The sequence below is a fragment of the Pleurodeles waltl genome, chromosome 9 (genome assembly GCF_031143425.1).
Source record: "Pleurodeles waltl isolate 20211129_DDA chromosome 9, aPleWal1.hap1.20221129, whole genome shotgun sequence".
Classification (NCBI taxonomy): Eukaryota; Metazoa; Chordata; class Amphibia; order Caudata; family Salamandridae; genus Pleurodeles; species Pleurodeles waltl.
Window position 1 is genome coordinate 273,015,256 of NC_090448.1, and position 24,041 is coordinate 273,039,296.

The 24,041-nt window shown below is 45.8% G+C and overlaps 1 protein-coding gene across 1 annotated transcript in view; it reads right to left on the minus strand.

Moving 5' to 3' along the window:
* SHISA5 (shisa family member 5) overlaps positions 1 to 24,041 on the minus strand; it is a 356,775-nt gene that overhangs the window by 222,478 nt on the left and 110,256 nt on the right. The window contains exon 2 of the mRNA XM_069206693.1: positions 13,762 to 13,933. Coding sequence (XP_069062794.1) covers positions 13,762 to 13,933 — 172 coding nt within the window. The remainder of the gene's footprint in view (positions 1 to 13,761; positions 13,934 to 24,041) is intronic.

Here is a 24,041-nt window from a genome sequence, read left to right on the forward strand (position 1 = left end):
AGAATAACCCTAGTGCTAAAGTGTGGGTAGAATCCCCAAATTGTTCTCATGAACCAGCAGAAATCATAGCAAAGAGCAATAACCATGTCTTGTTACTCATGAAACCAGGAAGGGAGAGATGGGAATATGTACCAGCGGATAAATGTTCTCCGCAAGAATGATCATTCTTGTCTCTTTTAGAGATCATACCACAAGATGTCTTTGTGCTAGCTGTTCTACGTGGTCTCCCTTTGGGTGTGTGCATGTGGGGTCGGGAGCGACTGAAAGCCCCCAGCTCAGAAACGATTGACCGACCACGCCAATCGACACATTTACTGCACTTGACTGAAAATGTTTGGACTCACCGGACGTGAGTCGTGCTCAACAGATTGGACTTTTACATGTATAACGTGCAAAGTACTGTTGATGTCATTTGTACCTGTCTAGTTGATATACCCACCCCTGCCAATGTTTGTTTGCAAATCTTTAATGCCACCAAAAAAGATTTGACTTTTTTTCACATTTTTCTCCCCATGAATAATGCAGGTTTTGCCAAGAGGTAACAGATGAGAAATGGGATCATCTAACCCATAAGATTACTTACAATATTACTACCAGTGATATTTGCTACAACTCAAATTGTGATTCTTGCAAAATCTGAAAATGAGCTCAACTGCACCAAGAGGCAACAACGGGGTCTACTGAAGTGATCCCGTGGGAACAACGAGTAATTTGTCAGCACAGAAACGATAAACTTTGTAAGAATGTGGACAATAGCATGCCTTGTCTATCCATTGTGAATGCTACTAGCCACATCAAGCATGTCAAACTACCAGTGGGGTGGTTGTACTCTTGTGGAAATACCACTTATACATACATTACTGCCAATACCTGCCAATATAACTGGTAGACCATGAGTCCTAATCATGTAAAAGCACACGATGTTTCCATTTCAGTCTGTACATACTCACCATCCAAGGGAAACAGTTCAATTAAGCGAAGCCTGTGTCTCTGAAATTCAATTATTATCTAAATCAGAATATGCAAGCTTAAGCATTTCTATAGTGGGAGTTCCAGGATTAGCTGTTTATAATACTTGAGTTATTAACATGTTAGCAGATTTAACCCCTCGGGTGCCCAGGACAAGGTTGTCTCATCCCCGCCCATGGCGCTGAGGCGCCAGGGATGTAATCACCTCATCCTGGTAGAGGCCCTTGGAAAAATCTCCTCCAGAGGGCCTCGCACCCCCCTCCCATGGGCAGGGATGTAAGGGTAATCGTTTCCCCTTCCGTACCTGCCCCCCAACCACCCCTCCCTCCCCAGTGACGTCTGATGACGTCAGCGCGTGATCACATGCTGACCTCATCAGAGGCCGCCCCCACCGTGCTGATCGGAAGAGACATACTTTTGCATTTCTCTTCTGATCACGGGCTGGGGCAGGAGAGGCATCAAAGGAAAGGAAAGGCCTTTCCTTTCCTTTGTTGTCTCTCTAAGCATTTCTGCAGCCCGATCGTGAAGCGATCGGGCTGCAGAAATGCCCACTGGACACCAGGGAGACCAGGGAAACATTTTTTTTTTTTAAAAGAGGGTAGGGGTATGGCCATACACCACCGCACCTCCCCCCTCCCCAAATAAATGGGGACAAAGTTGTTCTGCCCACCGGTGGGCAGATGGGGCGAATCCCCCGATCCACTCCCTGGGGGGTCAGAAAACCTACTGGATGGCAGGGAATTAAAAATAAAAAATAAACGGGGGGGAGGGGGGTTTGGGGTGGCTACCAACCAGTATGGCCATGGTTATGCACCCACCCCAACTGGATGGGGTAACTGTCTTTCATCTCCCCCCCCCACACTAAAACATCTTAACCCAGGGCAAACAAGAGGACATTTGATTATTTTGGGTTTTGGTTTTGCATTTGGGCCACAAGAACTTGTCTTACTCTCATAATCGTCCCACTTTGAGTGGTGAGGGCTACACTTTTTGGACTTTGGACCGTTGCCATGTAGAAAAATCTACGAGACCTAGACACATCTGAAAACTAAACGTCTGGGTGAGTCCAGGGTGGTGTGTTTCACTTGCATCCGCACCATTTTCTTACCCACAATGCCCTGCAAACCTCCAACTTTGCTTGGAATCGCACATTTTCCCCACATTTTTGTGATGGAACCTTACGGAATCTGCAGGAATAGACAAAATTCCTACCACCAGGCATTGTCGTATCTATGCTGATAAAAATTCTGCCCAACTTGTCAGCCTAAAAACTTTTATTTTCCCCAAACTGCCCTTTTGGACCCGCTTTGGCTCCCCCTCATTTTCAACATGTTTTTGGCTCTTCCCTGTCACAAGCACATGGCCTACCCACACAAGTAAGGTACCATTTTTAATCAGGAGACCTGGGGAACACAGGGTAGACGGAAGTTTGTCACTTCCCTCAGATTCTAAATCTTTGCAGCACCAAAACGTGAGGAAAAAGTGTTTTTTGCCAAATTTTGTGGTTTGATAACGATTCTGGGTAACAGAACCTGGTGAGAACACCACAAGTTACCCTATCAGAGGTTCCCCTATGTGTCTAGTTTTCAGAAGTGTCCAGGTTTGGTAGGTTTTCCTAGCTGCTGGATGAGCTAAAGGCCAAAATCCACAGCAAGGCACTTTGCAAAAAATAGGCCTGTTTTCTTTGGGAAAATGTGATGTGTCCACGTTGTGTGTTGGGGCATGGCACTGGACCTATCCACACAAGTGAGGTACCATTTTTATCGGGAGACTTTGAGGAATGCTGGGTGGAAGGAAATTGGTGGATCCTCTTAGAATCCAGGACTTTCTATCATAGAAATGTGATGAAAAAGTGTGTTTTGCCAAATGTTGAGGTTTGCTAAGGATTCTGGGTTACAGAACCTGGGGAGAGAGCCACAAGTTACCCCATCCTGGGTTCCCCTAGGTGTCTAGCTTTGAAAAATGCACTGGTTTGGTAGGTTTCTCTAGCTGCCGGATGAGCTAGAGGCCAAAATCCACAGCTAGGCACTTTCCAAAAAACACGTCAGATTTAAAATGTAAAAATGTGATGTGTCCATGTTGCGTTTCCGGTCGCGGGCATTAGGCCTAACCACGCAAATGAGGTACCATTTTTAATCGGAGACTTGAGGGGAACACAGAATAGAAGAACAAATGTTATTGCCCCTTGTCTTTCTCTACATTTTATTCTTCCAAATGTAAGACAGTGTGTAAAAAAGAAGTCTATTTGAGAAATGCCCTGTAATTCACATGCTAGTATGGGGACCCTGGAATTCAGAGATGTGCAAATAACCATTTACTCTCAACACCTTATCTTGTGCTCATTTTGGAAATACAAAGGTTTCCTTGATATCCATTTTTCACTCTTTATATTTCAGCAAATGAACTGCTGTATAACAGGCATACAATGAAAACCCACTGAAAGGTGCAGCTCCTTTTTTGGCTCTAGGTACTAGGGGTCTTGATGAATATACAAGCCCTATATATCCCCGCAACCAGAAGGGTCCAGCAGATGTAACAGTATATTGTTTTTGAAAATCTGACATGGCAGGAAAAAGTTACCGAGTAAAAGATGGAGAGAAATGGCTGTTTTTGTCACCTCAATTTCAATATTATTTTATTTCAGTTGTTATTTTCTGTAGTAAAACCTTGTAGGCTCTACACAAATGACCCCTTGCTGAATTCAGAATTTTGTCTAATTTTCAGAAATGTTTAGCTGTCCGGGATCCAACATTGGTTTCACACCCATTTCTGTCAATAACTGGAAGGAGGCTAAAAGCACAAACATAGTAAAAATGGGGTATGTCCCTGTAAAAGGCCAAAATTGTGTTGAAAAATGTGGTTTTCCGAATCAAGTTTGCCTGTTCCTGAAAGCTGGGAAGATGGTGATTTTAGTACCACAAACCATTTGCTGAAGCTATTTTCAGGGAGAAAAAAAACACACCTTCTTCTGCAGCCCTTTTTTCCCTTTAAAAAAAAAAAAACTAAATTATCGCTGTATTTTGGCTAATTTCTTGGTCTCCTCCAGGGGAACCCACAAACTCTGGGTACCTCTAGAATCCCTAGGATGTCTGAAAAAAAGGACGTAAATTTGGCGTGGGTAGCTTATGTGGACGAAAAATGATGAGGGCCTAAGCGCAAACTGCCCTAAATAGCCCAAAAAAAGGCTTGGGACCTGAGAGGGAAAAGGCCTGGCAGCAAAAGGGTTAATGGTTAAGAACATCAATCATACCTCCATCTCTTTAGCCGAGTTACTGCTTGATATACGAGTTATTAGAAAAGCTGCACTGCAAAATAGGGCCACCATTGACTATTTACTGGTAAAACACGATCATAGCTGCTCAGAATTTGAAGGCATTGTAGGAAGGTAGCCTCTTTCTAGCCTTGTTACCCCCACTTTTGGCCTGTTTGTGAGTATAGGTCAGGGTGTTTTTACTGTCTCACTGGGATTCTGCTAGCCAGGGCCCAGTGCTCATAGTGAAAACCCTATGTTGTCAGTGTGTTTGATATGTGTCACTGGGATCCTGCTAGCCAGGACCCCAGTGCTCATAAGTTTGTGGCCTATATGTATTCCCTGTGTGGTGCCTAACTGTATCACGGAGGCTCTGCTAACCAGAACCTCAGTGTTTATGCTCGCTCTTTGCTTTAAAATTCTCACTGCAGGCTAGTGACTAATTTTACCAATTCTCATTGGCACACTGGAACACCCTTATAATTCCCTTGTATATGGTACCTAGGTACCCAGGGTATTGGGGTTCCAGGAGATCCCTATGGGCTGCAGCATTTATTTTCCACCCATAGGGAGCTCAGACAATTCTTACACAGGACTGCCACTGCAGCCTGAGTGAAATAACGTCCACGTTATTTCACAGCCATTTTTCACTGCACATAAGTAACTTATAAGTCACCTATATGTCTAACTCTCACTTGGTGAAGGTTAGGTGCTAAGTTACTTAGGGTGTGGGCACCCTGGCACTAGCCAAGGTGCTCCCACATTGTTCAGGGCAAATTCCCAGACTTTGTGAGTGCGGGGACACCATTACACACGTGCACTATATATAGGTCACTATCTATATGTAGCGTCACAATGGTAACGCCGAACATGGCCATATAACATGTCTAGGATCATGGAATTGTCACCCCAATACCATTCTGGTGTTGGGGGGACAATTCCATGCATACGCGGGTCTCTAGCACAGAACCCGGGTACTGCCAAACTGCCTTTCCGGGATCTCCACTGCAGCTGCTGCTGCTGCTGCCGCCAACCCCCTCAGACAGGTTTCTGTCCCCTGGGGCCTGGGCAGCCTGGTCCCAGGAAGGCAGAACAAAGGATTTCCCCTGAGAGAGGGAGTTACACCCTCTCCCTTTGGAAATAGGTGTGAAGGGCTGGGGAGGAGTAGCCTCCCCCAGCCTCTGGAAATGCTTTGATGGGCACAGATGGTGCTCATCTCTGCATAAGCCAGCCTACACCGGTTCAGGGATCCCCCAGCCCTGCTCCGGCGCGAAACTGGACAAAGGAAAGGGGAGTGACCACTCCCCTGACCAGCAGGCCCAGAGCTCCTCCAGTGTGTTCCAGACCCCTGCCATCTTGGATTCAGAGGTGTTGGGGCACAATGGACAGCTCTGAGTGGCCAGTGCCAGCAGGTGACATCAGAGAGCCCTCCTGATAGGTGCCTACCTCTCTTAGTAGCCAAGCCTCCTTTCTCAGTAGCCAAACCTCCTTTTTGGGCTATTTAGGGTCTCTCCTCTGGGCTATTCCTCAGATAACGAATGCAAGAGCTCACCAGAGTTCCTCTGCACTTCCCTCTTTGACTTCTGCCAAGGATCAACTGCCAACTGCTCCAGGACGCCTGCAAAACCGCAAAATAAAGTAGTAAGACGACTACCAGCAACATGGTAGCGCCTCATCCTGCCGGCTTTCTCAACTGTTTCCTGGTGGTGCATGCTCTGAGGGCTGTCTGCCTTCACCCTGCATTAGAAGCCAAGAAGAAATCTACTGTGGGTCTACGGAATCTTCCCCCTGCTAATGCAGGCACCAAACGTCTGCATCACTGGTCCTCTGGGTCCCCTCTCATCCTGACAAGCGTGGTCCCTGGAACACAGGAGCTGGGTCCAAGTGTCTCCCACAGTCCAGTGGCCCTTCTGTCCAAATTTGGTGGAGGTAAGTCCTTGCCTCCCCACGCCAGACAGTAATCCTGTGTACTGCGTGATCTGCAGCTGCTCCTGCTTCTGTGCACTTTTCCAAGGATTCCTTTGTGCATTCCTAGCCTGGGTCCCCAGCACTCCGTCCTGCATTGCCCAACTCACTGAGTTGGACCCCGATGTCGTGGGAACCTCCTTTGTGACTCTGAGTCGACCGCTGTCCTCAGGTCTTCTAAGTGCCTGTTCTGGTACTTCAGCGGGTGTGGTCTGCTTCCCTGGGGGCTCTCTGAGTTGCTGAGCACCCCCTCTGTCTCCTCCTCCAAGGGGCACATCCTGGTCCTTCCTGGGCCCCAGAAGCACCTAAAATACTCAACCGCGACTCTTGCAGCTAGCAAGGCTTGTTTGCAGTATTTCTGCGTGGAAACACTCCTGCATCCTCCAGCACGCCGAGGGACATCTTCTGACCAAAGGAGAAGTTCCTGGCACCTTCCGTTGTTGCAGAATCTTCGGCTTCTTCAAACCGGAGGCAGCCCTTTTGCACCTTCATCTGGGGTTTAGTGGGCTCCTGAACCCCCACTCCCCCTGGATACTTGCGTGACTCTTGGACTTGGTCCCCTTCCTTTACAGGTCCTCAGGTCCAGGAATCCGTCTTCAGTGCTTTGGTAGCAGTTGTGGTTCTTGCAGAATCCCCTATATCGACTATACTGTCTTTTTTGGGTAGTAGGGTAACTTTACTCCTACTTTTCAGGGTCTTGGGGTGGGGTATTTTGGACACCCTTACTGTTTTCTTACAGTCCCAGCGACCCTTTATAACCTCCCATAGGCCTGGGGTCCATTCGTGATTCGCATTCCACTTTTGGAGTATATGGTTTGTGTTCCCCTAGGCCTATGTCTACCTATTGCATCCTATTGTGATTCTACATTGTTTGCACTACTTTTCTTACTGTTACTTACCTGATGTTTGGTTTGTGTACATATAATTTTTGTATATTACTTACCTAAGTGAGGGTATCCTCGGAGATACTTTTGGCATATTGTCACTAAAATAAAGTACCTTTATTTTTAGTAACTCTGAGTATTGTGTTTTCTTATGATATTGTGCTGTATGATATAAGTGGTATAGTAGGAGCTTTGCATGTCTCCTAGTTCAGCCTAAGCTGCTTTGCCATAGCTACCACTAACAGCCTAAGCTGCTAGAAACACCTCTATTCTACTAATAAGGGATGACTGGACCTGGCACAAGGTGTAAGTACCACAAGGTACCCACCATAAGCCAGGCCAGCCTCCTACAGGCATGTGCTGCTTTAACCTACAAGACCACTCTAACTCTATCCAGTCTCATATTGACGCTTTACATGAATTGTTGAAAGGAGTAAAACAAGATGTTGACAGAGGTGGCACTGGTTATTTAAATGGTTACCTGATTTTGGGCAATTACGCAATATTTAGGCAAAGTACTCGTAGGGATTTGTTTTATAATCATGCTATGCTGCTGTGTACAATGCATACCTAATCTGTTTACAATGTTTCAACCAAAAAGGGTTACTTTTAAACCAGTATGTTATGGAAGTCACTGGTCAAAGGGTGAAGTGTAATGCTATCTGTATTTACCCACAGATTCCATCTAGACCACTGACTCCATTCTGTGCTTAGCCTAGCTTCAAATGCAGTCACATTGGTGGTGCAGGTATTTTTCCACGCCCAGCTTGTTAACCTGTTTTTGCTTTTCTCACCAGGGAAGTGAACAAAACATGGGGACTGCAACTTGCTAAGAGTGTACAAGGATGGGAATATTGGCAGAGAAGGGTACAGCTCGGTCTTGGAAATACACCTTGGGATCTTGCCAATCTCTTTGCTTGAATTTGACAACTTACCCAAGAGGAGTGGGGTTACTATAACCTTCCTCTTAAGTTTGTTTAAAGTATATAAGGTGGTAAAGCTTGGCACTTGGGCAGAAGGAACTAATCTCTGAGGGTGGACACATTGCTCAGAACAATCCCATTAGGGACATTCCTCCTGTCTCCGCTGTTCCGGGTTCCACAACTTGATGTTGGCAGACAAGAATGATGTTCGATTCAAGCCCCATGGTGACGCATAATTAATTCCTAATTTCTAGCTTTACTGTGTGTATGCATAAATATACATATTCACGATATATATATATATATGGCAAGTAGTGCTGCAGATTCACATGCTATGCATATCCTTCCGACATCTAGTGTTGGGCTCGGAGTGTTACAAGTTGTTTTTCTTCGAAGAAGGCTTTTCAGAGTCATAGTATCATAAACCTTAAGTACTTGCGGTGTGCTGGATTGATAGGAATATGGAAGTAAGCATCTTTTAGATCTAATGCTGTCATGTTGTCTTGCTTTTATAACAAGGGAATTACATCCTGTAGCGTAACCATGTGGAAATGCTCTGAGAGAATCTACTGATTGAGAGGTCTGAGATCGAGGATTGGTCTGAGAATGCCATCCTTTTTTGGTATGAGGAATTATAAAGAATATACTCCTGTCCCTTGCTGGTGGATGGGAACTACCTCTATTGCCCCTTTGAGTAGAAGAGATTCTACCTCTTGTTTTAACAGAGCAATGTGTTCGGAAGAAAGCCTGTGTGAACGAGGGGAATGTTTGGTGGAGTGGAGATGAGTTCTAGACAATAACCATTGTGGATAACTGACAGTACCCATTGATCTGATGTAATCTGTTGCCAGTTACTGAGGAAATATTGCAGTCTTCCTCCCACAGGATATGTGTGCTATGTGGGGATGTAGAGGAAGTCATTGCTTTGATGAGGTGGAGGCACTTGTTGTAGCAGTGGATCTGCACCTAGATCTGAAATTGTGTCCTCTATAGGAGCCCCTGAAAGATCCTCAGGACTACTATTGTTATCCTGTTTTTGTTGGGACGTGGAGGCCTCGGATGGGGTTTAAAACGTCCTCTGAACTGAGGCTTACAAAAAGTACCCGAAAAGGTGTTGTGTAACGGCCACCCATGGTCTTTGCTGTATAGGAGTCCTTTTTTAATTTCTTAATGGTGGTATCCACCTCAGGTCTAAATAGTTGCTGTTTATTAAATGGCATATTGAGGACCGCTTGTTGTATTTCAGGTTTAAAACCTGAGGACCGCAACCAAGCATGCCTTCTGATCATGACACTAGTGTTTATTTCTCTAGCTGCAGTGTCAGCTGTGTCTAGTGCAGATCTGATCGGATTGTTGGCAATAGCTTGTCCTTTTGTCATTACCTGCTGTGCTCTTTTTTGATGTTCCATAGGGAGGTATTGAAGAAACTCCTGCATTTTGTCCCAATGTGCCCTATCATACCTGACTAAAAGAGCTTGGGAGTTGGCATTTCTCCATTGATTTGCAGCTTGAGTTGCCACTCTTTTGCCAGATGCATCGAATTTGTGGCTTTCCTGATCAGGGTGAGGAGCATCCCCTGCGGACTAACTGTTTGCCCTTTCCCTAGCTGCACTGACCACAATGGAATCTGGTGGCAATTGTTGTGATATAAAATCTGGTTCAGATGCTGAAGCTTTATATTTTTTGTCCACCCTAGGTGTTAATAACCTAGCCCTTGTTGGGTATTTAAAAATCTCAACAGCATGTTTTAACACACCTGGTAACATTGGCAAACATTGGTATTGCTTATGTGTAAAGGAAAGAGTGTTGAATAAGAAATCCTCCTCAATGGGCTCAGAGTGCATCTGTATGTTGTGGTATGTGGCTGCCCTGGAAATGACCAGTATATAGGCCTTAGTGTCTTTCAGATGGAGACGGCCTTGTGGGATACAGATGAGGGTCATTTGATGGAATTGGGTCAGAATCATACATATCCCATGGGTCCATGTTATAGGTATTGTCACCCATATAATCCCCATGTGATGAGACAAGAGATTGTGTGGAAAACTGTGTGGGTGATGGTGGAGTGTGATGTGGTAGAAAAGAGGGAAGAAAAGGCGAATGCAGTGGAGAGGCTGATGCACTGACTTTGGCTTCTCCTTGTGCTTAGATATCTTCGCCGGTGAAGGGTCAGTTTTCAAACTTTGTTGGAATGTAGCTTTCCTATTTGCTATAGAAGGAGGAGAGGCAATAATCTTCCCTGTTTCCTTCTGGATCTGTACTATCCTTTGCTTATAGTCCATGACCTCAAGAATTGGTCTAATGTCTGTTTCCTGTTCTGGAAATGGACCTGGTTTGCTTCCCACCAGTGAATGCTCCGAAAGCTTGGTGATAGAATGTTTTGAATGGGCCGAAAATGTGGTTTGTGCAGCAGATGAAATGTTTTTTGGCTCTTAAGAGGAGCTTGGATATTTCGGCTCCGATGTGGTATGAAGCCGTCTTGTTCCGAAGTGGAAGCCTCCATCTTTCGATTTGATGCCGAAACAGGTGTGGTAGTGTGTTCGGTGGAATGCGTCTTACCCTTTTTCAGTGCTGAATCCGAAGGTCGGTCGACGATATGTAGTTTTCGGGTCGGACCATGGCTGGGAGGCAGTGGTGGACCCAAGGCCTTTTGTGACTTTTTAATCTGTTTTTGATGGGAAGGGGCTGGTGTACTCAGGTACTGCGCGGAAGGAATAATGTGACCATCCTGATCTGAGTCACTTTCGAAGTCGGTGTCTGGGATGGAGACCGCAGTCTGTGCCTGTTCCTCACCGAAGATGTCAGGTGTTTGTTCTGTCAAATTCGATGCTATTGTTAGCCATCTTGCTCATCGATCCCATAAGGTCTACTTGGATCGGAAGGATCGGCATACCTCGCAGGTCTCTTCTTTGTGGTCTGGAGAGAGGCAGAGGTTACACACCGAGTGCTGGTCGGTGTAGGGGAACTTGGCGTGGCACTGAGGGCAGAACTGAAATGGAGTCTGATCCATGAGCCTGTGACGCAGTAGGCCCAAGAAGGCCCGAGAAAGGCACGGGCGCCCGAAAGGGCGTTTAATCAATCCCAACGCTACAATCTGATTGAACGTAGTCAGAAACGCGTTCGAAAAACAATCCCGACGTTGAAGGAAAACATAGAGAAGTTCAGATAGTACCGAACCACGATCTACCTGAGCGAGAGGGAAAACGTCCGAACCAGACGGCGGAAAGAAAACAAAAGGACTCGATGCCGATGACCACTATCACAGAGAGGAGAAGTCACTCGATCTTGTGACTCAAAAAATCTTCTTTGAAGAAAAACACTCCGAGCCCAACACTAGATGGCGGAATATGCACAGCATGTGTATCTGCAGTTACACATGCCATAAAACACACACATACATATATATATATATATATATATATATATATATATATATATATATATATATATATATATTTATTGTTGATATATTGCATTTTCTCTGATTATTATCCACCTGTTGTAATTATTTTAGTAGCTGCACGTGTGTTGCTGCATTCAAATTAAGTGCTCACAGTATTATTTTCGTGTATTTGTGTTTAAGACCAGCGAAGTGCCTTAATAAATGAATTAATCAGACTAAGGGTGCTGCATTCTTCGCATTCTTTAGCTTTGTTTCCTCAGAGTCTGAAACAAAGCAGAACAGATATGGAGGAGCGTAAAAGGTGGGACGGGTGACAGATTGTCCCATAGGAATGGGGTCATCACTTTCAGAAGGAAAGAGGCCCAGGTGCGAAGTACTACTTTATCAGGTAACACAGTAAGACAGAGAGGCTTGGATGATAAAGCCTGCAGCTCATTCACCCTCCGGGCAGATGTAATTGCCACTAGAAAGGGTGTCTTGATGGTAAGCAGCTAGAGGGGACAATTGTGAAGAGGCTCGAAAGGAGCACACATGAGGTCAGTGAGAAGCAGATTCAGGTCCCACTGCAGCATGATGAAAGGCAAATGGAGAAACATAGGTAGAAGACCTTTCAAAGAGGTTTGGTCAGGCAGTCGCAGGAAGGCGGACAGAGCAGAGAGATAACCCTTAGGACTACCCAGAGCAGAGACCTGGTGGGCAAAGGTAAGAATGAACAGAAGAATATCAGAAAGAGAGGCAGAAAGAGGGTCAATAGGCTATTCTGTACAATATTTTACCAATAGCAAACATATATCATTTTAGTGGAGGTACACCTCACTGCCAAGATAATGTTACAGACTTCGGGAGGAAGGACAAAAGCTATCAAATGTCTCCGCTCAATCTCCACCCAGGGAGGTGGAGAATTGACAGGTTTGGGTAGAGAATCCTCCCCTGCTGCTGCGACACAAGATCCTCTTGAAGGGGCAGCCTGACGGGAGGATCGATGCTCATTTTCAGACGCTCAGGATGCCAGACTCTCCGTGCCCAGTCCGGAGCCAAAAGCATGACTTGGGCCCGCTCGTTCCTGATCTTCTTGAGAACTCTGAGCATAAGTGGTATGGGCAAAAAGGCATACAGGAGGCCTGACTCCACTTGAGACAAAAAAAGTCTGAGCAAAAGAGGCCTGGGAAACTCCAACGTCCAAAACTGCTGACATTATACATTCCCTTCGGACGCATACAGATCTAACCAAGGCTGTCCCCACTGCTGAAAGAGTCATTGTGCCACCGTTGAATGGAGACACCACTTGCAATCCGCTAGGCATCGACAGCTGAGTTTGTCCGCCTTGGTGTTTAGAGAACCTGTAGGTGTTGAACCTCCAGGGTTATGCCCTGCTGTTCCAGCTATGTCCAGAGACGCAGGGCCTCTTGACAAAGGGTCCACAAACCCACCCCACTTTGCTTGTTGCAGTGCCACATTGCAGTTGTGTTTTCCGTAAAGACCTGCACTAACTTCCTCTTGACAGAGGGAAGAAATGCTTTCAATGATAGTCCGATCACACATAGCTCCAGCAAGTTGATGTGGAGCCCGGATTCCACAGGAGACCAGAGTCCTCTGATCTCCACGCCTCCCACATGGCCGCCCCATCCCAGGAGCAACACATCTGTCACTACTGTCAGATCTGGTTAGGGATGGGAGAGGAGTCTGCCTTTGACCCAATCACGGTTCATCAGCCACTGCTGCAGGTCTTCTGCAGTTCTGTCTGAGATCTGGACCACGTCGAACAGATTACCCTGATGCTACACCCGGTAGAACCTCAGGTCCCACTGAAGAACCTGCATAATCCATCTGGAATTATATACCAGTAGGATGAAGGAGACCATGAGGCCCAGCAGCCTCAGTCAATCTCAACCAAATCCAGAACAGAGGCTGAAACATCAGTATCATAGACTGAATATCATGGACTCGCTGCTCAAGAGGATAAGCCAGCAACTGCAATGTGTCTAGAACAGCTAAAAAATAAATAAAAAAAAAGTGTCTGAGAAGGAATCAGGTGTGACTTCAGCATGTTTAAAGTGAACCACATTGAAGGATGTCTGCCATAGTCTGAAGATGGGAGATAACAGCTTGGGGCGAGCCCGCCTTCAACAGCCAATCGTCGAGGTAAGGGACGACTGAAACCGCTGACCTGCACAGATGAGCTGCAACCACCGCCATCACTTTGGTGAGCACCAGAGGGGACTGGTAACGCCAAAGGGGAGCACGGTAATGAATAGTCCAACTTTTTACATTTTTATATTTTTTCTGTCTGTGTTTATTACATGACAACCTTAGAAAGCAGCTTTCACACTTAAAACCGGTTTGTGATTTTCATATATCTTCAAATACCTTGCGCTGTTCACGGAACACATGAACTGATCGTCATCCAGCTTTTCAAATGGATTCATGCAGCAGTATCGATTATTGCAAGTTCCACAACAGAAAGATAAGGTACAGTACTTCTTGGTGTGCCAATGACCATAAGAATCCACGTACGCGTCACAGTCATCGCCAGCAACACCTGCAGAAAAAAAAAAGATTTCACTGAGGTCTGCCAGTCAATTAATCTTCCACCACATATTTCAGTCCACACAGTTTATGACTCACATACAAGTGATTGAAGAGGAATTTGTGACTAAGAAACATAGGTATTTCCTTAAGGTTTCAAAAGTAATGAACTGAAAAGGCAATAATGCCAATGCTAGATTTTTGCACTTTAAATATTACTAGCTCATAATAGCAGAGAGACATTTTTTAATGACATTTTGCAGTCGATAATGGTTCTCAGTACAGTTCATATATCTGTGCGAAATGAATGTACATCACTCCCTTATACTGATGCTGCTTTACCTCCTTTTCATGTCCGTATCCGCCTTTGTCCTGAAAGGTTCTGTTAGTTTGCTTGCAAAGCATGAGCTTACAGAGTCAGAAGCTCGCTGCGACTAAAGCTAATCATCTCGATGGAGAGGATAGGAGAGCAAATCAAGTTGCCGAAGTTATCTCACGAGGAGCGGAAATCATGGGCGCTGCAAAAATCAATGCTGGTCATTAAATACCTTAAAATCTGAACATAGTCTTTCAGAGTGCCACCTCCTATTGGGCTTAGGTTCAATCCTTTATTCTGGGCAATACACTATATTTTGTGCGACAAGGAAGTGTATTAGTCCCAAATCACAGGAAGGGTTTACAAAGTGTATATAAGTATTTTCACTTGATCACCCTTATGGACAGTGAAGGTTTTTGAACCATTTCTTAGAACATTATCAGAAGCAGGTAAACACACATACACATTTAAAAAAAATATTTAATGTATACAAAGTTCTAAGCTGAACTGGAATTTCAACTGAAAAGACCCAGAAACGTAAAGTATTCTTGTATGCGTGGGCTTAAAGGGCTTTCGCAATCAACGTGATTGTTACCCAAGCCTTTAATCTGTCCCTTTTCCAGCAAGCTTTTGTAGGTTCGAGATTCTGCTGTGCTGCGCTATGATCTCCAATGGTAAACATAATAAATGTGGAGCTTATTACATTTAGCTTCTGAGATTGAGTTGTTAAAGTTTGCATGCATTACTGTGCTTTAATGTGGCTATCGGTAGGTTACTTGATTGATTAAAGGGTCTCTATTTGATTACTTTTGGCTAATGGCTCCTCCCTATGATGCACTGGTTCTTTGGCATTGGTCATAAAATTCTGTGTATCACCTGGATTCTTGCTCAACGATACTGGAAGCATTATTTGCAGAGCATGGCCTGTCTGGTATGATTGTAATGTAAATGTCATCTTACTAACAAAGTAATTAAAAAAAGAAGAGAAAGAAGAAGAAGAGAAAGACTCTGTAAAACTAAGCAGATTAAAAGACGCTCATAAAGGGTCTCTATATTGTCTTAGATGATCAATGGTTTTTACACGTTTCTATTAGCTGGCAAGGACATATGAATTTCTGAAATACAGATTTCAGAAACTGGAAATTTAAGATGCAATTGGGAAAAAACCATCCATGTAGGGTTTGGTCATTAGACGCCTAAACTACAAATCATATTCTCACTTTTTACCCAAGTGTATACAGTAGGAGGAGTCACGGAGGCTGTTCAATAATAATCGGTCAGGAAAAGATCACTGGATATGTACTTGGAAGAAACAGTTTTCAGAAAATGTAGTAACTCCCTTACATAAGTTCAATAACGTTTTATAAGAGAAAATTGATTAACATCTTTCATACATGTATATAAAACTATACATAAATTATTTTACTTCCACATAGGTTTAAGAAATAAGTCTTCTCTTGTACAGCTCGAAGTAGCTTATCATACTTATTATAAAGCTGTTCAACTATATCTGCAGTTATTAGACAATTATAATTGATAGTGTGGTATAGTCAACAACTTCTATGCATGCAATATAGCTCTTGAAAGCATGCATGTTTGTGTTAGCGCCTGCCTCCTTTCTTCATGTACAAGTTACGTACCTTCAGTGACGAAATATCTGGTAGAGACATATTCTAGTTGCAGATTCCTTACCTTAGAATTTTCCCACAGGCGCCAGACTGGATCTGGAGATTTTTCTTCGAGCAACACCCTTACGCATTGGTTGGTGGCGTCGGTCGACTGCGCAAGCGTCGTAGGCATTGTGGTCACCGTGATGACGTCGAAAGTAGTACATAGACGCCGCCCTCACGCAGTGACGTCAGTTTATTTTAACAACTTTCCACGCCAGAGAGCAGAGCCGCTAAGAACACTGAGATTGGTGGGCCAGAGCTAAGGACCTGAAAAGGGGGGAATCCCTATCCCTTGAAATCAGTTCGCAAGCGGGGAGGATGAGGGGGCGGCAAGGAATCTGCAACTAGAATATGTCTCTACCAGATATTTTGTTACCGAAGGTAAGTAACTTGCACATCTGATAGAGACTTCTAGTTGCAGATTCCTTACCTTAGAATAGATACCCAAGCAATGCCATCCTCTGTGGTGGGCTGCGAACCAAGATCATACTAGTAAGTCCCGTAGGACCAAACAACCAAAAAAGCTGTCTCGACAGACCTGCCTGTCCAAGCAGTAGTGCTTAGCAAACGTGTGCGGGGACGCCCACGTAGCCGCCTAGCAGATATCCAGGACAGGAACTCCACGTGCTAACGCAGTGGAAGCAGCAGTTGCTCTGGTGGAATGAGCACGCAAGCCTTCAGGAGGTTGCTTTTTGGCCAAAGCGTAGCGCATTTTGATGCAAAGAAGCACCCATCAAGAGACAGTACGCTTTTGCACCGCCTTCCCTTTTTTTTGCACCCACATACCCAACGAAGAGTTGATCATCCACCTGGAAATCTTTAGTACAATTGTGGTAGAACGCCAACGCTCTTTTTGGGTTCAGACAGTGGAGTCTCTCCTCCTCATAAGAAGGATGTGGGGGTGCATAGAAAGTAGGCAAAGTGACGGACTGGCCTACATGAAAGGTTGTAACCACCTTAGGAAGGAAGGATGCCCTAGTGCGCAACACAACTTTGTCAGAGTGCACAGACAAGTATGGAGGTTTTGAGGAAAGGGCCTGTAGCTCACTCACCCTGCGAGCACAGGTGATGGCGACTAGAAAAACAGTTTTGAAGGTGAGGAGCCGCAAGGGACAATTATGCATTGGCTCAAAGGGGGTACACATCAAATAAGTAAGTACAAGATTAAGGTCCCACTGAGGCATGATAAATGGAGTGGGAGGAAATAAATGGGTGAGCCCTTTTAGGAATCTACTCACAATAGGAGATTTAAAGAGTGAGGGCTGATCAGGTAGCCTAAGAAAGGCCGAAATGGCAGATAAATACCCTTTAAGGTTGCCCAAAGCAGAACCCTGCTGGGCTAAAGAAAGAATGAACAGAAGAACCTCCGACAGAGGGGCAGAAAGGGGATCAACAGATTTGTTGGTACACCATGCCACAAATTTATTCCAACGACAGGCGTATACAGTTTTAGTTGATGGACGCCTGGCTGCCAAGATAACATTGCAGACTTCGGCTGGAAGGGCAAAAGCCATCAACTGGCACCGCTCAATCTCCACGCATGAAGGCGGAGGTTGGACAGGTTCGGGTGAAGAACCGTCCCCTGTTGCTGCGACAGAAGATCAGCCCGAAGGGGCAGTCTGAGTGGAGGATCGATGGACATGCTCAATAGCTCTTGATACCACACTCTCCGAGCCAAGTCCGGAGCCACCAAGATGATTTGGGCCCGGTCGTTCTTGATTTTCTTGAGAAGTCTGGGCAGAAGAGGGATAGGCAGGAAGGTGTAAGTTAGGCCGGAGTTCCACTCGAGACGAAAAGCGTCTCCGAGCGAGTGCTGCCTTGGAAACTCCAACACGCAAAACAGCTGACATTGCGCATACTCTGCAGAGACGAACAGATCTAACCAAGGCTCTCCCCACTGCTGAAAGAGACCTTGCACCACCTCTGGATGGTGACGCCATTCGTGATAGGCTGTGCATCGACAGCTGAGTTTGTCCGCTCTGGCGTTGAGGGAGCACGCCAGATGTTAAACCATCAGGGTAATGCCTGGCTGTTCCTGCCAAGTCCAAAGGCGTGGTGCCCCTCGACAAAGGGTCCAGGACCCTACCCCGCCCTGTTTGTTGGAGTACCACCTGGCGGAAGTATTGTCCGTGAACACCTGCACTACTTCCCCCCTTTGAGAGAGGGAAGGACTGCTTTCAACGCAAGCCTGATCGCCCGGAGCTCCCATGTGGCCACCCCAACCCAGAAGTGATGCATCTGTCACTATAGAGAGATCTGGTTGGGGAAGGGAGAGGGCTCCGCTGTGGACCCAATTGGGATTTGAAAGCCACCACTGCAGGTCTTTCACAGTGCCCTCCAAAATCTGGACCAGGTTAGAGAGATTCCCCTGATGCTGCACCCATTGGAACTTCAGGTCCCACTGCAGAGCCCGCATATTCCATCTGGCATGTGTTACTAGCAGGATGCAGGAGGCCATGAGGCCCAGCAGCCTCAGAGTCAGTCTCACCAAAACCTAAGACCAAAGCCGAAAGATCGGAATCATAGCCTGAATGTCTTGGACTCGTTTTTTGGGAGGATAATGATGTAGGAAGAATAGGAATACATCACATACAAACAAACATAAGTTCCCAAATCCCAATACAAACATTTTAGGCTAGAGATAGCTGTAAACCAATGTAAGTAGTGAAAGGCTTAATACATGACATGTTAAAAAAGACAGACTGTGGGTTCAATAGAAAAGGAAGGTCATATTTAGGACAAACAAACACATATTACTTAGGAAACTTATACACATGCTGCAATGTTAAGTTAGCTGTGCTGAAACACACAAGAGGCCCAAAGCCACACTAGAATTAGAGTTTTTTGGAGCTGCACCAACTTCCACTTTCAAGATCTTAACTTAGCACGTACAGAGTGGAACAAAAGGGTGTATCTTGCCTTAGTGCAAGAATCCTAAAAACCACAAGTCATTCATATCGTGGTAAGGGGAACTGTGTAAGGGTCAGATAAGTATTTTCTCATGGCAGGGCTACCGTGAGCACCATGTAACATATAATCACTTGTTGTGCAGGAAAGATAGAGATGCTGAATGACGTCAGTGTTACTTACCCACCCATGAGGTGACCAGTAATCGTGCATGTGCTCTTGTCAAGAGGTCCCTCTCCCTTATTATCTTATCTGTACTGCTTGTAGTTGCTTACGTCAATGCTGAACTTTTGACCACAGTTTTTTGTGGTGATGGTGAATTCTGCCAACTTAACGGGATTGAGGGGACGGACTATGAGGGTTTGAAGGCTGCAGCGGGGGTAGAGGTGGACTGGACAGACCTCTGGTTCCCTATCCCACGGCCACGTAGGATTCCGCGTCATCGGCCACGCATAGGCTGACCAGCGTGCGAGGCACGGTGGCTGTGTGGAGGACGCGACAGAGAGCCCCTTCCGTGTCCACGAAAGGGGTGAAAAGCAGACTATGGTGGGTGAGGGGCAGAGGAAAGACTGAGGGACCGTGCCATAGCCCGGGAATCCTTGAATCTCTCCAAGGCCGAGTCCGCTTTGTCTCTGAAGAGACGGGTGCCATCAAAGGCCATGTCCCTGAGTGACTGTTGGACATCCCCCGAAAAACCAGAAGTACGTAACCAGGCGTGGCGCCGTTAGGCCGCTGTCGAAGCAACCGATCTGCCCAGAGAGTCGGTCGTATCCATCCCACAACAGATTGTGAACTTTGCCGCATCTGTCCCATCGTTCACAGCTTGGGAGACGATAGCACGGGCCTCCTCCGAGATCTGCAGCAGGACGTGCGCAACCGTATTCCACAAAGAGTGGGTATAGCGGCCCAAAAGGCATGCGGTGTTCACAGACCGCAGTGCAAGACTGGAGGAAGAAAACAACTTCTTTCCAAACTGTTCCAGCCTTTTGGATTCCCTATCCGGGGTGCGGAAGTGAAAGCGCCTGAAGAAGAGGAACCATGGATAACAAGACTCTCAGGCTTGGGGTGTTGGGGCAGGAATTTAGGGTAGTTCGGAGCGGGCTGATGGCAGCATGCGATAGTCCTATTCACAGAACCCCCTGTGTTGGGATTGGACCATGTACCCAAAAGGACATTGGTGAGGGCTTCATTAAACGGCAAAAGGGGTTCTGAAGTAGAAGCCCCAGACTGAAGCACCTCAGTCAGGAGATTAAACCTGACCTCTACAGTAGGGAGCTCAAGGCCAAGGACCTCAGCTGCCCTACTGACCACCATACCATAAGTTGCTCCCTCCGCCTTAGCCACGGTAGGAGGAGACAGCATGCCAACATCAGGAGAAGTATCCAGACCACTGGCTTCGCCCAATTCCTGTGTCCAGATCATAGTAGGGATATCCTGGTATTCCTCCCCATATAGGAAATAGGGTCCGAAGCCCCATTGAAGCCAAAGGCGGCGTCGGCCGACGCCGCTCTGACTCGGAGTCATCGGGGATAGGAATTGGGTCGATAGTGGGCATCACCGATGTTGGGAGCATCGAAAATTGACCCGCCGCCAGGGAAGGATCCGCGCACGGATCCGGAGGTGACCTCTGTGGCCGGTGGCGAAACGGCCGGCCCGGAACCTGAAGGCCCCTCAGCTGAACCCCTTGGGCCCAAAGGCACCGTATCGGGGTCGGCCCACCCAAATAAGAGGCGCATGGCCCCGCAAAACTCTTTAAGTTGAGTGGGGGTCGCTCCGGCTCTGGGAAACTCGGGGAAGCGCAGAGCCGACCCAGACGCAGGCTCCGAGGACGAAGGCCTAGTGCATGGACGCTCTTCCTGAGTTGTGTAAGCCGAGCGTCGGGGCGAAGTCCGAGAGCGATGGGACTGCTTCGACTTCTTCTTCTTCTTCTTCTTCTTACCTTGGCCCTAGGATTTAGAACAAGACGAGTGGTGATGACTCCGATCGAGACCTTCCACTCGAAAGGGACGTACGCGGAGTCTGGTGCGGGCTGCCATTAGTTTTAGGGACGGTTCCCTCAAAGCCTTCAGGTGCATGGCCCGGCACTTGGAGCACGACTTCGCTCGAGGCACCACAGACAAACGCAATGAGGATCCGTCACTGACATCGTCCGATGGCAGTCCTCACAAGGCTTTTACCGGGTCTTCGGGGACATCCTCGACGAACCAAAGTCGCACAGAAAAACTTGACAAAACGGTCGAATTTGGCCAAAAATCTGCCAGGGTAGCTCTTCTCCACATCAGCGCGTGGCGCAGAAAAAAAAGAACTGATGGCACTGCGCGAAGGCGGCGTCTATGTTCTACTCCCGTCATCACGGCGACCGCGGCGCCTGCGGAGTCGACCGACGCCACCTACCAACGCGCAAGGGTATTGCTCGAAGAAACATCTCCGGATCCAGTCTGACACCTGGGGGGCAAATTCTAAGGTAAGGAATCTGCAACTAGAAGTCTCTATCAGATACTTGAAGCACTGAGGAACTGGCAAGACCTAAAGCCAACACTGATTGATTCAACACACAGGGAAAGCTCAAAGAGAATACAAAGGCCAGAATACAAAGCTAGACTAAATGAGAATCTAAGAACAGCTAGACAGGAAGCAGTAATATTGACCTTAGTTCTAAATTCTAAGGATCTGTCCCGCCATGTAAAGACTCCATGTTCTCCAGATCCCCCCCACCCCAGCTTCATCAGCCCATCTTTCTATTAGCATAGTACTGCAAGATCCCTTGCAACTAAATTTTGTTGCTAGTGTGCCAGAATAAATAGGATGGGACCTTTTTACCTTAATAAAACCAGGTGATAGTCTACACTATCTGCTAACATTTTCTCATCTGAAGTTGTGTAAATAAATGTCTACGTTTTATACAGGTTTTAACTTGAAACATTTAATTCAGTTCCTCCTGGATTTTCCTACTGGACTTCACTGTTAGATTAGCGTAAGGTATTAAGTTTAAGTCAGTGGTTGTTTGGCTTCAACAGTTTGGGATGTTAAGTATTAATCAACACACACCTTCTGCAGCAGAAAGCTGCACTCAGCACAGCAACTCCTGTTATCATTATACTATTTTGTTATCCGTAGCACAGGACTTGCCTTGGATTATAATGAGGACTATGGTACAAGACAGAACAAAGGATTTATTAATAAACAATTAAAGCGAGAATCATGCATAAGCAGCTTAACAAACTATGAAATACATTGCAAAACTATGCATCTCCATAGAGCCCACTCAGTGATTTATCAAATCACGTCATAAATCGAAGCCCCCCTTTGACGAAAGAGATAACCAGACAATCTAAATCCAGGCCAACAAATCAATTTAAATAGAGGAACTGAAGTTCCACCGGCCTCAGAATCTTATGTTATGACAGCCAAGTTGTTATTTTTATAAAACGCCAGGCTCGTGACACAGCTGTTTCTCTTTTTCATTAGGTATGCACCCTCGATTTTTAGTCCGAACTGACTTAAAGCATATTTCAGGCTCGACCAGTCTCCTCAGCTCAGAAGAGACAATGAACTACGGTGATGCCCACATATAAATGTCTGTCATCATACCTCGTTACAATGAGGCACTTTGGTTTATATGCTGTTCTTAGTCTGGCCAGGTGTTTTTTTATTCATTCACAGTTTTGTATGATTTAGTGCAGTCCAACCCTTGCTTAAAGAATTCATTCAATAACAGTTTCATATAAGCACTGAGGGCTTTAGAACACGCAACAGATTTAGGCACTGTCCTCCCCAAGGTGCTGCTTATATTTTTTGCTCAATGATAGCCAGTGCAGTGTTACGACCTCTTGTGAGCCTGAAGCCCAACTATCAACCAAAGGAGTGCGTGAACATTGCATGCTTCATACAGCAACTGACTGGCCCATTCATTAAATTCACTATAATTGAAGGTGCGATGATTCAATGTACTTACGAAATTCAAAATAGTACTTCATGCATTCACTGCATACATTTTATAGGATTCAGAAAGACAAAAGACATCCAATGGCATGACACATAGGATTCAGAAAGACAAAAAACATTTAATGGCATGACGCGAGAAAGAAATACGCTGCCAAGACAGACCTACAAAAAAGTGTTTGGTTCGTGCTAGAAGCCTTGAAATAAACGTATTTGTGATAACGCTGTTGAGATTAGCACTTACATCCACACCTTAACGTCCCTCCTCTCGACACATACATTTTCTGAAGAAAATACATCGCAGTGTTGCCAATTTTAAAACTTTATTTTTTTTTACACCATGAAAACGTGGTGGTCTGCTCTTTTTTCTACTACACCTGCACACATTCTTTATCTACCTATTCCGCTCTGTGCCACTCTCCCACGCCCACAAGGTCTTGCTACACGGGAGATTGTTCATTGGTAACTATCTCAAAATTTTGTTCCCTGGTTTTCTATTCTTCTGCTCTCTTACTGCATCAGACTCACCTCCTCAGTCCACTCCTTTCCTTTTTAGGGTCAAGCCTGTGAAAGCATACCCTATCCCATGCGTATCGCTTGGGAGACGCTGTTGCAGTTAGAAAAGGGATTGGAGGCTGCCCCTGACTTACCATTTATTGGCTTGTGTGGCACTCTTCTTTACAGCCTAGTAATTAGTCACTGAAAACCACATCATTTCCATTCCCCTCCGTGGATCAGGGATCAAGCACTGATTGATTCAACTTAATCAGAGCCCATCTGCTGCTGCAGACATGATTGAGGTTCACTTTTCTTCTTTGAACTTCTAGTGAACTACCAACAGAAGGCACGTGAGCAGCAAAACATCCCCAGCAAGACAAAATTGCGAAGTTGTATTTTCCATAGTAAACTTTTTTTTTTTTTTTTTACATTTAGTGCCCTGCAAACTGAAGGCACGCGGCTGACAAAAACGTGCCCAGCAGGGCAAGAAAAACAGAACTTTTTTATTTTCTATAGTTAGATTGTTTTTATTTTGCCAAGTCTTCTTTTCTCACTTTGCACTCATGTTTTATTTTTGCTCATGGGCGCTGTCTTAAAAGATAACTATTATTATGTTCTAAATATTGCAAAACAACATTGCTTCTTTCTTATGTTTAAGTTTTAAACTACACTCCAGTCCACTCTGCCGCCACACTCCAGTCCACTCTGCTGCCACACTCCAGTCCACTCTGCTGCCACACTCCAGTCTTCCCAACCCACCAACTCCAATCTGCTACCCTTCAATAAAA